The sequence below is a fragment of the Carassius auratus genome, chromosome 5 (assembly GCF_003368295.1).
Source record: "Carassius auratus strain Wakin chromosome 5, ASM336829v1, whole genome shotgun sequence".
Taxonomy (NCBI): domain Eukaryota; kingdom Metazoa; phylum Chordata; class Actinopteri; order Cypriniformes; family Cyprinidae; genus Carassius; species Carassius auratus.
The window spans coordinates 9,043,005-9,060,850 of NC_039247.1; the positions used below are offsets into that span (position 1 = coordinate 9,043,005).

The following is a 17,846-nucleotide window of genomic DNA, read 5'->3' on the forward strand; positions in this document are numbered from 1 at the left end:
GTGATAACAAGGAGAATATAGACGTTTGTTGTTTTTAAAGCTTTAAAACTATTCTAGTGTGTTAGCTTTTTTACTTTAAATACAAACATCTGGTTTTATTTGTGTAGCTATTTTGCGAGTCCAGAATGACGCTGATTGGCAGAACAAGTTTATATTTAGAATACATCGCAATCCTTCCAAAATAGATGACGTCAAGCTGTGCTTCTCTTCTTTTTTATTCTTTATTATAATCTTTGTTAAAACTAAAATGAAAACTCCACTATTTCACTTCAAGCTCAACTGTTGAAAAACTCAACTGAGGAGGAATGAGATGAGGTTTGTGTAAGAAGTTTACGGTAATTTCATCACTTATCTTCCGCTTCTCTGCAGAGTAAAAGTGGTTGTTTAGGACCTTGTGGGTGCTTTTAAAATACTGGGTGTTTCTAAATCATGCAATCAAAATGATCTACCTTACCTAACGCCACCCCTAAACCTACCATCACTATGACGTCAGGCAATCAGGTATCATGGTCTAAAAACAGCAAGATCTGGTAACTCACATTAATTTCCCGCAGAGACCTATATACTTTTTTGTCGTTTGTTATGCGCTTTACATAAGAGCTTTACGGTAAGCTCCAGCTCGTTTCTGATTGGCTGTCTGCGTGTGTGTTTGGTAGAATGTCTCGTGCAGAGAAGGCTTTTAACTGTCACTCGCTCTGCGCGACCTGACGCGCACACCTCAAAACGGTGAATTTATCCAAAATATAATGTTCAGTCGCGTTTTATGGTGACCAGCTGACTCTGAGACGTTTGGAGGAAATGGTAAGGCTCAGTTATATCCTTTCAGAGAGTTCTGGAGGGTAATATATTAAGTGTTTTGAGCGTTTTGTGTTAGTTGTCATCACGTCACTCAATTAACGTTAGATTAACAGCATCACATTATAGAACGTGTTTACATGATTGTTTAATTAGTTAGCTGATGGTCTTGTGGTTTGACATTGTCAGTATTTTGGTTCTACGCCTGTGGCCTTCGTTGGGTTTGCGGCATTAACTAGCATTTTACTGTTAACAAACAACAACAGATTTTCCACAGAACAACAACAACAACAAAAAATGGAATGGCATTTAAATCTTCCAATCAATAGAAATTCGATTTGAAAAAGTGACAATGAATGGGATCCGTGCTGTTCCATTCCATGCTGCAATTCTAAGTTTCCAGATAAATCCAGACACCAAACCAGTGGCGTAGCCAGAATTGTATTTTTTGGGCGGGCCTGGGCAAAAAGTGAGCCGGTGGCATAAACGCAAAATCCGCTGCGCAATGTCGCAATATTGTTAATATGTGTTTCACCCAGGAAGGTGAGCCAATGGATATTCACACAAGCAACGTGCACACTTTGCACAATAATTATGGGTGAACCTCTTAAAGGGTTTAGTTCACCCAATAATCAAAATTAGGTCATTATAACTCACCCCTCATGTCGTTCCAAACCAGTGAGACCTCCGTTTATCTTCGAACACAGTTTGAGATATTTTAGATTTAGTCCGAGAGCTCTCAGTCCCTCCATTGAAACTGTGTGAACGGTATACTCCATGTCCAGAAAGGTAAGAAAAACATCATCAAAGTAGTCCATGTGACATCAGAGGGTCAGTTAGAATTTTTTGAAGCATCGTAAATACATTTTGATCCAAAATAGCAAAAACTATGACTTTATTCAGCATTGTCTTTTCTTCCGGGTCTGTTGTGAGATTTCAAAACAAAGCAGTTTGTGACATCTGGTTTGCGAACGAATCACTCAATGTAACCGGATCTTCTTGAACCAGTTCACCAAATCGAACGGAATCATTTTAAACTGTTCGCGTCTCCAATACGCATTAATCCACAAATGACTTAAGCTGTTAACTTTTTGAATGTGTGCACTGTATACTGTCCATGTCCAGAAAGGTAAGAAAAACATCATCAAAGTAGTCCATGTGACATCAGAGGGTCAGTTAGAATATTTTGAAGCATCGAAAATACATTTTGGTCCAAAAATAGCAAAAACCATGACTTTATTCAGCATTGTCTTCTCTTCCATGTTGTTGTGAGAGAAAGTTCAAAACAAAGCAGTTTGTGATATGAATCGAACTGAATCGTTTGAAACGGTTTGTGTCTCCAATACGCATTAATCCACAAATGACTTAAGCTGTTAACTTTTTTAATGTGGCTGACACTCCCTCTGATTTAAACAAACCAATATCCGTGAGTAATTCATTTACTCAAACAGTACACTGACTGAACTGCTTGTGAAGAGAGAACTGAAGAGGAACACCCGAGCCGAGACTTACCCATCTATAATCCTATATTCAATATATATGGCTAATTGTTAAGATTACTGGCAACAGCTGGTCTTAAATTCTTTAGTCACCACACACCAAACGACTTTGAACACTAACTGAGCTCAGATAACATTCATGACTGGCCTGACAGTATGTTTCCTGCCTTAACATAGTGAACCGGTTTGCTGTCTTTACCATTACTTGCGGACTGATGGACGGTCATACAGAATTGCATACAGAATTATGCATTGCTGCTTTTTTTTCTAAATATAATATTTGTATAATAAACTGGGGGGCCTCTGCTGCACACGACACATAATAAAAGTAGCCAAAACAACTGAAGCATAAATTTTAATGAATGGACTTTAAGTGATGATAATCCGCTCAATTCAGAAGCAATCAGAACAAAATAATTGCGGTGTCAAAAATTGACAGGGGTCATTTTCCCAGAGTCGCAAACAATGTCGTTATAGTTCAATATTTAACAACCACAGTTCGCTTACGATGCCTTTTTGGAAACCCATACCTCGGATCTGTCCAGTTTATCAACCATTGGTTTCCACACTGGTTTCGTTAAACAAATTAATTTATTCTATTAAAAGATTGACTCAAATTCCATTGCAATCTGGACTAAGGTTGTAGGTTCAAACCTGGATTGAGTAATCGATAAACTATACTGATTTCTAGGAAATCGGCTTTTACAAAATAACTTCTTAGTGTAGCATCATATAATGGTTTGAGATCTGACCAGGGCTCTCAAAGACTTTAGGTTTAATCCGTGACCTATCTTCATCATTGCCTTTAATTAAGACACTTACATTAAACTAATTATACGTAGTTCCAGAAATCACAGAAATTATGTCCGAAACTGTGTTTGTTTGATGATCAGGTTGTGTTCATCAGCTATGAGGTGCCGCTTTGTGAAATCACTGGCTTGTTTTTCACTGAGCAAGTACACATTAGGCAGATCTGGTTTGTGACTTCCCATTTGTTCCCTAAATAACTTTCAGTGTCACTTGTTAAAGGTCAAAGGCCATGGCAGGAATAGCCTTAAAGAAGGAAGGCATGTTTTCTGTTTCTGGGTCACATTTGTAGGCTCATGGTGAATAATCTGTAATAAACTCTGGTTAGTTTTGGTAACTTGGGTGTATATGTCATGGCGATAGCAATGCGTCATGGATTCAAGTCCCAGGCAATTTCTTAAGTACAATATAATTTACTTTGGGGAAAAAAAAAACATCTCACAAATGCGTAAATGTATGTATGCATAAATCACATTGTGAGTAGTTGCTGCCTTGCAGATAATTTGTCTGTTGTTCTGTAGCTTCAACATATCTTGGAATATACTGTTTCAGTGTTTTGGGTGATCTATTTCTTTAAATGCAAATGTCCCAGTTTAGAGTGACCCCTGAACTCCCTGGCCTGTCATCGTTGCACCCTTGAGCAAGGTAACCTCGGCGTAAATGGAGATATGTACATTTAGTAAGTGAATGATTGATTTACTTGTCTGAAGGACAAGCTCATGTCAAAGCTTAATGTCGCACCCTGATATTTAACTAAAGGATTGCAAAGGCAGATACCACTGTGTTCTGGTTAAACAATTTTTATTTATTTATTTATTGCTAAGGTTTGCATATGGTGGTGTGTTCTTAATGACAGCTTTCCTGACAATATGTACTATTCCTAAAATAAGACATATCCCAATATATCTCTTTGCTTGCAGTGTATCGCAATATATCATATTGCAATCCTTGTATCCTGATGCGTATCGTATCGCCAGATTCTTGGCAATACACAGCCCTACTTCATTATGCACCAAGAGCTTGTAACACTCCAAAGAGAAAGGAACATTTGAAATCTCTTTCTCATTGTAAAAAGACCAGTATTATGTGATTATGTTGGTAAACTAGTTTGACATTTAATTCACACAAAAATTGTGATTTTGTAATAATTTATTCACCCTCAAATTGTTTTGTTTTTTTCCTCACCCTATAATTGTTTTTGTTTATTTACTTAATTTTATTTTATTCATCTTCCTTCCAGGAGATTACAGGATGCTGAGAAATTAGTATTTGCATCATTTGTGTCAGGGATTTCCAAACGTGTTTGACAGCAAAAGCCCTTAGAAAGTTATCATTTTAACAGCACATTTGCATGTTCACAGTTAACACATGTTATTTAATGGCCACATGACATGCAGGTAAACCAATACACTGACTACGTTTACATGCTGTTAAAATTTGGGTTATTGTCGGGTTAAGGTCACTATTTGGGTTTCTGAAACATTCAGGATAACCCGTTTACATGCGTGAGCAGAGAGAGTTACTCCTGTATACATGGAATGTGTAATCAGTCGCCAATATCCCGATGTAAACAGCGACACACGGTTAGCATCTGGACGTAATACGCAATATGCGTCATTTCCGATTCTTCCTCCTGTATTCAAAGACTCAAAAGACCAAGATTCCTTGCGAATAGAACATGCGCAGAACACACATTTTGATGGGGATATGCCGAAACGCGTTTACAAGACCAAATATTCGGGTTAGAAAAGGGGTACCCCAGGTATAATATCCAGGTTTTTAAAAAATATTTGAAACAAACATTTTATTACATTCAAAATGTAATTTATTTTTATTATGTGAATGTTGCACTTTTATTATTTAATATTTTTCATCAATTTACAAACCCCATTTTGGGAAAACCTGATTTTGACAGTAGATTCTGGCTTAATCTCATTCATTGACCTGATTCCTTGTGTGTGACTGAGATTGTGAGTGTAAGAGCACTGAATGTGCACTGTGTATGTGCTTTAAGGTCAGCTCATGGGGGGAAGGGAGCTGAATGTTTCTATGTGGTTGAGACAAGTAATATGATTTATCCCTAAAGGAATAGCTTATACAAAAATGCTAATTTTGTTTTACTGAGAACTATCACTTGCTTTGTTGGGCCAGTCACTGTTTTGTTTTCAGTGATCACGTGCATGGGTTTTTATGCCACACAAACTTCAGCGTTTGGTTTTCTGTTTTGCATTGCTTTTAAATACTGCTTTCAAAAACTTTAATATTCTTCTCAAGGGCCACAGCATTTTTTAAAAGGCTACAGAGATGTTCTTCAGTGCCATCTGTGTGCTGAAGGTCTCTGGCATGAATGTTTATCAGCACATCAGTGACTCATAATATTCTCAGTCAGGATTGTGTTGTGAGACTCCGATGCCGACAGATCAGCCATAATAATTCTAATTAAATCTAATCAACAGATTCTTCTATCAGACACTAATGATCAAAATTATCTGTTTTTGTGTCTGAGTGCATTAAGTGTAATGGCATGTATTCTTTTTTTTTTTTTTCTTTTGCAGGTGTGTGTCGGTATCAGTGCAGCCATGTTGTCCAGATTAGGCATGAGTGTGAGGCCATGTGTGAGCGTGTGCCGATGGGTTCACACTAAAGAAAAGGGGAAACCGCTCATGCTCAACCCACATACCAACAAGGTTAGACTAAATTCAATCTGTCTGCCTTCTAGTTCTCTCTCAATGTCTCTTTCAGTCAACGTACTTTCTGGTTTTCAGTATCATTTATTGAAAAGTTGAAGAATCTGCTTTTAACCTGTAATTTGCAGCATTTAAATGATACAAATGGCACAAAAATTAGGATCTCAGTTTTAATGACTGCATTAAACGCAAACACACACTTAATAAAAAAAATAAACAACATTTAGTTAGATTAGATAAGGGAGCTGTGTAAAGCCCAGTTCACACCGAGAACATAACTATAAAGATAACTAAAGATAACAAATATTAGCGTCCACACCAGCGAACATTATCGTGTTTATTCATGTGCGTCTGCCACTTTAAATTCTCGAGCTTGTTATAGCAGGATGGATTCCGATTGGCTGTCAATGTTTGTATCATTCGTCAGCTGGGTGCCAGGGTGTTTCTAGTATGTGGTTGCTAATGTGTCCTGATTGATTCTATGTATATGTGTGTGTGTGTGTGTGTGTTTATGTGTGTGTGTATATATGGTATATATACCATCATTTTAATGTAAACTCTTCACAACTCAAACCTTTTTAATTAAGCATTAAATTAAGCAATAAAGTTTAAAATAATAATTATGATGTTGTGTTGTGATTATCATCAAATAATATCTCAAGAGCAATCATGCTAATTTTCTGTAATATAGAAAGACTAGTAAATTTGAGCTGCATCTTATATCATGAGCTGTACGTGTGCGAATGAACACAGTGCCATGCTTTCCTCTGAAACCTGCAGTGGATGTATTTATTTAATTAAATCACTGCCTTTATAATTTGATCATCACAGTAAGCGATGTCGCTATATAATTTTTTTTCTCTCTCTCTCTCTCTCTCTCTATATATATATATATATATATATATATATATATATATATATATATATATATATATATATATATATATATATATATATATATATATATATAATGTATACATAAACTAAATTAAACTGGACATTTTAGTAGTGTTTCATTTTCACCTCAACTCACGTGAATGAAAGACTGCATGCACAATAAAGTGTAACCATGTTCTGTCATGCTACACCACTACCACAACGTTGATGTATACGGTCTAACACAGTCCCTGTGTGTATTGAGGGTCTAAATGCTTTTGTCTGGAGATCATTAGAGGAGTGACTCAGCAGATGAGTGCTTCATTTGGTGTAGACCACTGGTTTTGCTTCATATTCTTATTTTACTTTGGAGATCAAGAAATGACCCAAGACACAGTCAAAAATATTTTATTGTAAACTTGCTGCAGTTGTATTTGTGACCCTGGACCAAAAAAACTGTCTTAAGTGTTTTTTATTTTTATTTGTACAGCATCTACAAGCTGAATAAATAAGCTTTCCATTGATGTATGGTTTATTAAGATTGGACAATATTTGGCTGGAATAAAAATATTGAACTATTAAAAATCTGGAACCTGAGGGTGCAAAAAATCACAATGAGAAAATCACCTTTGAATAGCAATGCATATTACTAATCAAAAATTAAGTTTTAATCTATGTACAGTAGGGAATTTACAAAATATCTTCATGGAACATGATTTTTACTTGGTATCCTAATGATTTTTGGCATTAAAAAAAGAAAAAAATATATAATTTTGACCCAAAAAATGTTTTTGTTTTCAATTGCTAAAAATATACCCCAGTGACTTAAGACTGGTTTAATGCTCCAGGGTCACATATGATGTAGTCCGTGGTCATTTTATTATTTGATTTTAACATATATTTTTTTAAGCAGACCTGTAACCCACCATCCCTGTTAAAAACAAAACATGCTCAAATACACATGCACACACACTCCAGGCATTTGGAATGTAAAGTGAATGCAGTTCCTGTGTTTTATAGATGGGTGTTTCCCTCTCACTGACCCTCATTGGTCACTGTTCTGATTTGATCTCCTCCCCACAGACATTTCCTCCTCAAACACAGAATGTATGCATTACATTTGTGGCAGCTCAGGTCAAAGATGCATGCATGGTTTTAATTTACAGCAGACCAGTGTAGACACGATTCACAAATACTTTTTTTTTTTCATTTGACCATTGTTAGGCATTCAAAATTTTCAAGAAAGCCTTCTTGACTTCTAAACACTCCCAAACTTCCAATCCTCAATTTTACTGCAGTAAAAATGTAGTGTTAACTTTTTATTGTGTATTTGTGCATGCATAGGGAATGGCCTTCACTCTGAAAGAACGGCAGATTTTGGGCATTCATGGTCTGTTGCCACCAAAGATCGAGACTCAGGACACGCAGGCCATGCGCTTCCAGAAGAACCTGAAGAAGATGTCCGACCCACTGCAGAAGTACATTCATTCACTTCACTACCCTTTCCAGACAATACAAGCTGTTCCAAATAACCAAAGTTTGCTGTGTATATTATGCAAAAATATGAGAAATCTTGCAATAAAGGTTGTGTGGCTCAAAAAATCTTAGCCAATAAAGTGAAAGTGAAAGTGAAAAAAGTGAAAGATCATAACCTGCTTTTTTTCATGATCTTGATAAAGTTATCTAGCTAAATAGTGCAACCCAACATTATTTCACACTCCATATTCTCACACACTCGTTTCTTTTTGAAAATCTCCAATTACAAAAGGTCAATATTTTTTGAATGCAGATTCATAAATGGGTTAATTTGAACAGGTACATCTATCTAATGGGGATCCAAGAAAGAAACGAGCGTCTCTTCTACCGTGTGCTTATGGAAGACATCGAGGCTCTCATGCCCATCGTCTACACACCTACTGTGGGTCTCGCATGTACTCAGTATGGACATATCTTCAGGCGACCCAAGTGAGCTGCACTTCTTTAATTATTAACCATTTAGCTTTGATACATTATATATTTGATACAAATCATAGCTTAAAGTACATTTTAAACATTTAAAATGGAGTTAATATTTTACAAGAGAAGTATTATTGTGTTTAGTATAAACTTGAGACTATTTTTCTTGTTGTCATTGTCATCATAGGGGACATTTACTCTGAAACACTGGTTTGTGTGTTTGTGTGGCAAAGAGATTGAAGTTTTTGTCTCTGTTTCTACAGAGGTCTGTTTATCTCCATTAAGGACCAAGGACATATTCGTTCCATACTGGATAATTGGCCAGAAACCACTGTCAAGGTATTAGATTTCAACATTCCAGCATTCTGCTGCTTTTCAATTTATATTAAAGTGCATGTTTGATCACACTCTTTGGTCAGTAAGTTTTGTCTTTTCACCCTCATGCTGTTCCAAACACATGACAACTTTTAGATTTCATGGCGAACAACATCTTTTAAACTGTGATGCGTATATTACTTGGCTTTCTTTAGAGAGTTTGATTTAGTACAGTGAGGGATTGTTCATCTGTGTGTGTTTACAGGCTGTAGTGGTGACAGACGGTGAGCGTATCCTGGGTCTGGGTGATCTGGGAGTGTATGGGATGGGTATTCCTGTAGGGAAGCTGTGTCTTTATACGGCCTGTGCTGGGATTCGGCCTGAGAGTTGCCTGCCGGTCTGCATTGATGTAGGCACGGATAACGAGGTTGGTGACCATTCATTCTCAAACCATTCATCACTGAAGAGATTTGTTGACGTGTATACATTAATTTAACATTTAACGCTTAATAACAATATATTTAAATATATAGTGGTTAAATGTAAAACTTATTTCTTTAATTACAAAATGTATAACTATTTCCCATGGCTGGCTTATATATTAAATATTGTGGTTAGTCAAAAAAGGAAACACTATATAACTATATACAGAATGTGTGTGTGTGTGTGTGTGTGTGTGTGTGTGTATATATATATATATATATATATATATATATATATATATATATATATATATATATATATACTAATATATATATATATACTAATATTTGTATCACTATTGTGTATATATAAAAATGTTCAATGTGAAAATAAAATTATAACATATATAAATATGAAAACCTCAAAGAATATTAACTATATGACCCTGGACCACAAAGCAAGTCACTGGGGTATATTTGTAGCAATAGCCAAAAAAATAAACATTGTATGAGTCAAAATTTCCCTTTTTTTCTTTTTTGCCAAAAATCATTAGGATATGAAGTAAAGATCATGTTCCATGAAGACATTTTGTACATTTCCTACCATAAATATAACAAGCCTTCTTTTAGATTAGTAATATGCATTGCTTGAGAGGTCATTTGGACAACTTTAAATGTGCTTTTCTCAGTATTTTTCAAACCGTTTTATCTCTGCCAAATATTGTCTGATCCTAATAAATCATACATAAATGGGAAGCGTATTTATTCAAGTTTCACATGATGTATACATCTCAATTTTGAAAAAATTGACACTTAAGACTTTAAGAGGTTTTGTGGTCCTGGGTCACATATATCCATCACTTCTCACTGTTGATATCACTATGGAGATTTGAATGCTTTTCTTAAGTCCAGAATCCTGCTGTGGTGGGTTTTTGCTCAATGTTCAAACAAACATTACATTTACTTACAGATGGTGTATGAAAACAACCGTGTTACGTGTGTTTGTGTGTATCTGCAGAAGTTACTGAGGGACCCGTTCTACATGGGTCTGTATCAGCGGCGTGACCGTTCGCAGCGCTACGACGATCTCATAGACGAGTTCATGGAAGCTGTGGTGGATAAGTACGGACAGGACACCCTCATCCAATTTGAGGACTTTGGGAATCACAATGCCTTTCGATTTCTGAAGAAATATCGTGAGAAGTACTGTACCTTCAATGATGACATCCAGGGTGTGTACCAGTCCTGGATTTAATAATGGAGTTTGCTAAGCACAGCTGGTATTACTTTGTGTACTCGTTTATTTTCATTTCAATCGGTTTTAGTCCAGTTAGTAATTTTAGTGCTTCATACTTAAACTTTCTAATTTTAGTTTAGTTTTAGTAAAAAGGTTTTCAACTAATATTTCTCTTATTACAATATTATTGTAATATATAATTTTTACAATACAATTATTGTAATATTATCTTTTACAATTATACTTATTACTCATAGTATTATTGGTTTGTGCTCCAACCATGAATCATTGTTGAAAACATGCATATTGTTGAGGAAAGCATGATCAGATTTTTCTTTTTTTTTCTCAAAATCTAAATGAGACTTATGATGTCTTTACATGCACCGGTATTTCCTTTAAGAAATGCATATTTAATTGATTTATTTTCAGATGTTTGCTTGTCTGCTGTGCATCAGTAGTTGTGTTTGTGTGTCCGCAGGCACTGCATCAGTAGCTCTGGCAGGTTTGTTGACCGCTCAACGTGTTTTGGGGAAGCCAATATCTGAACATAAAGTTCTGTTTCTGGGGGCTGGAGAGGTGAGCTCACGTCACACCTTTTGAAGACACTATAATGCAAACCAAGTCTTTTAATCTGTGTGGTCTGAAATGAGATTAAACTAACGTAACCTGTGTATTTAAGATAGAATTTTGTATTTATTAGGCTGCTCTGGGAATCGCTAACCTGATCGTCATGGCCATGATGGAGTCGGGAGTGTCTCAGGCAGAAGCCAGAAAGAAAATCTGGATGTTTGACAAATATGGTCTGTTAGTAAAGGTGGGCGAGCATAAAATGTATTACTTTGTAATTATTTTTAAAAGGGGCCTGCATATGTAATATAATAAAATGCACAAAATAGTTTACATAAAATTTCTATGAAAATGTGTCAAATAATAACATAATTGTAATTGAATCGTGAAACTAATGCGGATTCATATCCCTACTCCACTCGAGTCATAAGCCAAACATTTATACTTTTGATAAGTGAGTTTAAAACAAATCACTAATACTATGAGCTATAGTACTAATGATGCCTGCTTTAATTAACTACAAAAATGGAATATAAATGATGATAAGTTAATCCTGATTTTGAACCAGTTCATTGAATCAAATGAACCAACTTTTAAAAAGGTCTCATTGCTACCAGGATTATTATAGCTAAAACTATTTAAACACTTTGATTATTTTATATAAAATAATTTAAATTCAAAATTTTGAAGTGCCCCATTATGCCATTTAGAATATTGCCTTTCATATAGTGTGCTCTGTTTACATTCACATACAGCTACAATCTGTGAAGTTGTAAAGCTGAAAGTGCACGATAAAGTTATTTTCTCCCAAAATAAAGAATCGACTCTGTACAGCCTAAAAGAGTTGTTAGTAATTTGAATCCCATTTCTGTGACGGATATGATAAATAAAATGTTTATATTTTCTATCGAGTGTTTAAAATGCGAGACTTTGGCAATCGGTGCATTGTTTCCGACACGTGCTGAAAGCAGCAGACCAATCACAACGGACTCGGCCATCTGACCAATCAGAGCAGAGCAGGCTCACGAAAAGGAGAGACTCAATCTTAGAACTGCTTCAAACTAATTTTTGATTTTCATTTTTGACTTTCATGCTTGTAAACCTATTGTAGGAGACTCCCCAAACAATATTAGAAACCTTAAAAATGGCATAATATTAAATTTTAGTTTGATTTTATATATTTATATTTTTAATTAAATAAAATAAAAAAAAACTTGCCTTACCTTACCATGCATAAACCAAAATAAGGAACTGAAATGTTAAAGTTTGTTAAAACAAAAAATAACAAAAATTGCACAATTTAAAAAAAATTACTTAAAGTTTAAAACTGAAAATATAAATAATATAATAATATATAAATAATACTGAAATAAAACGGAGTACTACCACTCAGGTTGTTTGTTGTCTTCGAATGCAATCACATTATTTTACTAAGCTTCGCTGACTGAGCTCACATGCAAAGTCTCCTCTAAAAACTGTCAACCGGAATTGAAAATCTGTGTCATTTAGAAACTAATTCTTCTTCCACATGCTTTGAGACTCACAACTGCAGTCCAGTAATCCAGTGTGCGTTTCTCTGTTCCAGGGCAGAGCTTATGAGACCGATACTAATCAGGAGGGTTTTCTTCACCCTGATCCCGGGGAAGTGAAAAGCTTCTTAGATGCTGTCAATGTTATTAAGCCCACGGCGATCATCGGTAAGACGAGCTTCTCCCTCTGTGTTAGTCAAGGTTTACACAAAAACAGATGTCATTTCTTTTTTCATGACCATTTGAATTAAACAAGCTCCTTTAGTTGCCGTTCCTCTACCTGTAGAATTGTGTTTTCAAGTAAACACAGGTTGTCATTGTTGTATGTAGCATATAGTTTGTACATATAGTTTGATGCATCATATATAACCCCTAAATTCTATATTAATATATGCATGCACTGTATGTTATTATGACCTCTTTCTCAATGTCATCAGGTGTGTCAGGTGCCGGCCGGCTCTTCACTCATGATGTCATCAGAGCAATGGGCAGCTTGAACGAGCGTCCGATTATCTTCGCCCTCAGCAACCCGACTGCCAAGGCAGAGTGTACAGCTGAAGATGCCTACAGCCTCACACAGGTTAAATATCATTCATGCATTAACCCCGTAAAGCCAGATTTAAATAAAAGCCCCAAACAATTGTGGATATGTGTTGTTTTGTTGCAAATCATTTGATACACCAGGCTCATACAGTATGATATAGTGAGAATATGGAAGGGAAAACACCTCAGTTTTATTCAGAGGCCCCAAAATTAGCAAAAATATACAATTTGCTGCAGTTGCTGATATGTATTTAGTAAAAGTAGGATGAAATAACACCATGTTTCCTGATGATATCTCCCAAGGGTAACATATAAAGCATGAAATGTAGCTGCCCTAGTAATGACCCTTGAGGAACTCCTTACAGTGTTCCTGTAGCTCAAGTGGTAGATCATTGCGTTATCAAGCGCAATGTTGTTGGTTCGATTGCCCAGGAACACGTGATAGCTAAAAATTGATAGCATGAATGCACTGTAAGTCGCTTTGGATAAAAGCGTCTGCTAAATGCATAAATTTAATTTAGTTTATAACAGTATAGCAGACATTTATATAAAATGCCTATAAATATTAGTTGCCTTTCTATATCTCCCAATAATGTCTTCGCAAGATGATATTTAAATGCTTCGTTTTGATCAAAATGCTGTACTTTCATAACATGGGTACAATGCAATTCAACGATGATTGAGAGATGAAGAAACCAATGTTCCTCAAAAGCTTGATGATCATATTTGATAATCACATTTGAACGTGATAGAAAAAAGTTACTTTATAGATAATCGAGTAAACCCAAGTTGTTTTGGTCCGCTATTTACTAACGATACGTAAGTTATTCTTATGTTTACTTAATTAAAATCCTTACGATTTCAAAGCAAAAAGACACAATGTATGAAATGGATTGTGTTCGAGTTTTTTTTTTTTTTTTTTTGATCATGTTGATAATTTAGTGGATTTAGAAATTAGCATATCAGTTAACTCTAAAATCTGATCGATTGAGCCAGAACTTAATTTTTTTGTAAATTCAGCATGAAAAAGTGTGTCTTTTGCTTTAATCACTACAGTGTTACAGTAATAGCAGCATTAATACTCTCAGATGTACACAGATACACCGGGAAGTCGTGGCCTACTGGTTAGAGGGTTGGACTCCCAATCGAAGGGTTGTGAGTTCTAGTCTCGGGCCGGACGGAATTGGGGGTGGGGGTAGTGCATGTACAGTTCTCTTTCCACCTTCAATACCACGACTTAGGTGCCCTTGAGCAAGGCATCGAACCCCCCAACTGCTCCCCGGGCGCCGCAGCATAAATGGCTGCCCACTGCTCCGGGTGTGTGCTCACAGTGTGTGTGTGTGTGTTCACTGCTCTGTGTGTGTGCATTTCGGATGGGTTAAATGCAGAGCACAAATTCTGAGTATGGGTCACCATACTTGGCTGAATGTCACTTCACTCACTAAAAAAGATGACATCCATTACACCTGTAGTCATACACAGATCTGATGTGCACATGGATTGTCAAACACATAAGAATAGCAGTATGTGAATATAATTGAAGACGGTTCTGTTTCAGGGAAGGTGTTTGTTTGCCAGTGGCAGTCCGTTTGCCCCGGTGTCACTAGAAGATGGCAGGATACTGACCCCTGGACAGGGCAACAATGCTTATATATTCCCAGGTATTAACATGCGCTAATTACAGTCTTATAGTGATGGATGTTGTAATGGTTCACTCATAAAACACATCACATTTTAAAGCTGCTAATATCTAAGAAGCATGTAAAGATGCTTAAAAACAAATGGTCTAAAACTGGCCTGGGGTTGTGATTGTGATTTCAGGTGTAGCTCTGGCTGTTATACTCAGTGGAGTGCGACACATCAGTGATACGGTCTTCCTTGAGGCCGCAAAGGTACATACACAATTCTGAACCACACTGTTATTTTAAGTTTTATTTTTAATTCAAGATTCAAATATGGTATAGTTCATTATTATAGTATGGTTCATTTTACTGTACAATGTTGAATATTTTCTCATCTCACCATAACAGATGTTAGTTTTCAGTATTTTTTGTTGCTGATTTATCATTCAGTTTAATTTTTTTTCATTGATGAACTGAAGTGAATGTTTTAGCCAAACATTTGTTTTACCAGAATTGAAGTTTTAATTTAGCCTTTTGAAAATAAAGTTAATTTAAATATTAAATCAATGTATCAAATAAATGTAAATATGATGTATTCGTTTTTTATTATTCAAATAAGTTGAATAAGTACACTTCAATTGCACTTTTTTTTATCTTAAAGTTTTTATTAAATATTTGACTTCAATTCATTGTTGATATATACTGTAAACCTTTACAAGGTGGCTGTCATAATAACATGTTCTTTATTTAATGCATGTTTGAATAAATCATAATGACAACATTTTAAGCAAAAACATAATGTATATGTAACGTAGTGCACGTTATTAAATCATGTGCAAGTTATTAGTCCTAAATGGCCGGTGTGTAAGAAGCAGAAGTTTGTACTTGCTGTTTTTGTTAATATTTGGTATTGTAAATTGATAAAACATTGTTTTGCAGACGCTGGCGGATCAGCTGACAGATGAAGAGCTGAGTCAGGGCCGACTGTATCCACCCCTGTCCAATATCAGAGAGGTGTCACTGCAGATGGCCATCAAGGTCAGACTGTGTGTGTGTGTGTGTGTGTCACAGCATGCCACTAGTTTTCTGTCAGAAGCCCTTACTAAGACGCTGTGTGTTTTGTGCACAGGTGATGGAGTATGTGTATTTAAAGGGAATGGCGTTTCGATACCCAGAGCCTGTGGATAAGGAAGGGTACATCAGATCTGTTTTGTGGAACACCAACTACGATTCGTTTGTGCCCGAGATGTACGACTGGCCCGGGGTTTCTCACAGCCCTGTAGTAGACTAGACGACAAACATGTGAGAAAACACTAAACCGAGAGAAAGGGGTCAAGAACTAGGAAGTGTGCACTCTTTTTTTTGCAACTTCTAGAATTTATTCATATTTCTGACCCTTTGTTTAAATTGCAAGTTTATGGATAAATGGATGAATTTTTCCTAGATCTTTATCTAGTGTCTGTCCAGGAAACATTTCACTACAGAATGCAAATAAATAACTACTAAAATAAAATTTTGCACAGAGAAAATGAAACCTATTTTAATCATTTTCATCACAATTCAGCACATTTTACCCAAAAAGCACAGTGAAATATTTTATTTACATTTATGCATTGTACTACTTAGATGTTTCCTGTCATTTGTATAACACCTTTTCACTTCTTCACAACATTACAATTTAATAAGAAACCATTAAGACTTAATTAAATGACTTAAGAATTAAAAACAACTCTCAATAGTAAATGTCCAGAGCCATTTTGCTTATGAAAATTTGGTAGTAAAAATTGAAAATGATTTCACAGTGCAAAATAGCTGAATGATTCTAATTAAACGTCATATTCTTTCATTGCAAAATAAATATTTATTTGTTTTTGCACCCTCACAGTATTTTCTCCAGTCTAGAGTTCAATAGTGTGCCTTGTCGCTCCTCTCAGTTGTGTTTATATGCTATGTGCATTGAAACCTTAATGAAATTGCGCTCTATTTGTTCATGTATGTGTTGGTTTCTTGTTGTGTCTGTAACAGCCATTCAGTTCATAAAGATCCATTTGTTTCCTAGAGGAGGAGGACGTGAAACTATATTATATAGTACAGTATATTGCACAATTATAATTGCATCATGGCGTATATTTGTAGCTGTGACTTTGAATTTCTAGGGCATTTACCAGCAAATATTTACATGCTTAGGATATAAACATGCTTTTTATATAGTTATAAAAAAAAGTGTCAAATGTCATTGTAACAGAATAAACCTTAACGTGGTCATCTTATTTTTCCTTAAAGGGGTTTATTTTGAAAAATGACCGCCTGAGTGTATGTTATCCAACTTATTGCACAGATACTTCCCAAATAAATTAATATGTGGACATGATTTTTAGTTCAGATTATGTGAAAAAAAAGAAGAATGTGGAGTTAATTAGAGATCTGATACCATCCCAGCTATGAAGGTTCCATACAACAGCAGTAAATTAAATTATATTAAAGGTCCCGTTTTACGCGCTTTTTTGAAGCTTTGATTGTGTTTACAGTGTGCAATATAACATGTGTTCATGTTTCGGGTGTAAAAAAACAGTATTTTTCACACAATTCATCTATCTGTATACCGCTGTTTTCACTGTCATAAAAACGGCTGATGACTTCCTTGTTCTATAAAGTCCCTCCTTCAGAAATACGTAACGAGTTCTGATTGTGCCAGCGGTTCCTGTGTTGTGATTCGACACCAGCTTACAGCCCGCTGCCCTCCTGCAAATGCTAGTTTTGGAGTAGTTTTGAGAAGCAAGATGGCAGGAGCATGTGCTGGAGATGTATTTATAGTCACAGGAGCGTTTTTACTGACGAGTAAAAGCTCAAAGTTCAATGCCAAGCGTGATATTTGATTTAACAGAATTCGCCTACAAAAAACGACCCGTGAATTCATGCGAGTTGCGCATGAAAATCGCATTTGTTTTTTTGCACAGCCCTAACATCTAGTTAACAAAGCTAAACCGCATT

At 35.7% G+C, this 17,846-nt stretch overlaps 1 protein-coding gene across 1 annotated transcript; it reads left to right on the forward strand.

Moving 5' to 3' along the window:
• The first annotated feature begins 637 nt into the window (after positions 1-637).
• On the forward strand, positions 638-17,254 carry LOC113073710 (NAD-dependent malic enzyme, mitochondrial-like). The gene is made up of 15 exons (XM_026246501.1): positions 638-801; positions 5,657-5,788; positions 8,009-8,142; positions 8,480-8,629; positions 8,884-8,959; positions 9,201-9,362; positions 10,376-10,589; positions 11,073-11,170; positions 11,295-11,408; positions 12,747-12,858; positions 13,128-13,270; positions 14,792-14,894; positions 15,055-15,125; positions 15,795-15,893; positions 15,985-17,254. Exons 1-15 carry the CDS (start codon positions 799-801, stop codon positions 16,144-16,146), a joined length of 1,773 nt encoding a protein of 590 aa, XP_026102286.1. The 5' UTR covers positions 638-798; the 3' UTR covers positions 16,147-17,254.
• Positions 17,255-17,846: the final 592 nt, after the last annotated feature.

Excerpts from the sequence above, each read along its gene's own strand:
- LOC113073710 (XM_026246501.1), top strand. Across the intron at positions 9,363-10,375 it reads ATGTAGGCACGGATAACGAG|AAGTTACTGAGGGACCCGTT; the intron begins GTTGGTGACCAT and ends GTGTATCTGCAG. Across the intron at positions 14,895-15,054 it reads CAATGCTTATATATTCCCAG|GTGTAGCTCTGGCTGTTATA; the intron begins GTATTAACATGC and ends TTGTGATTTCAG.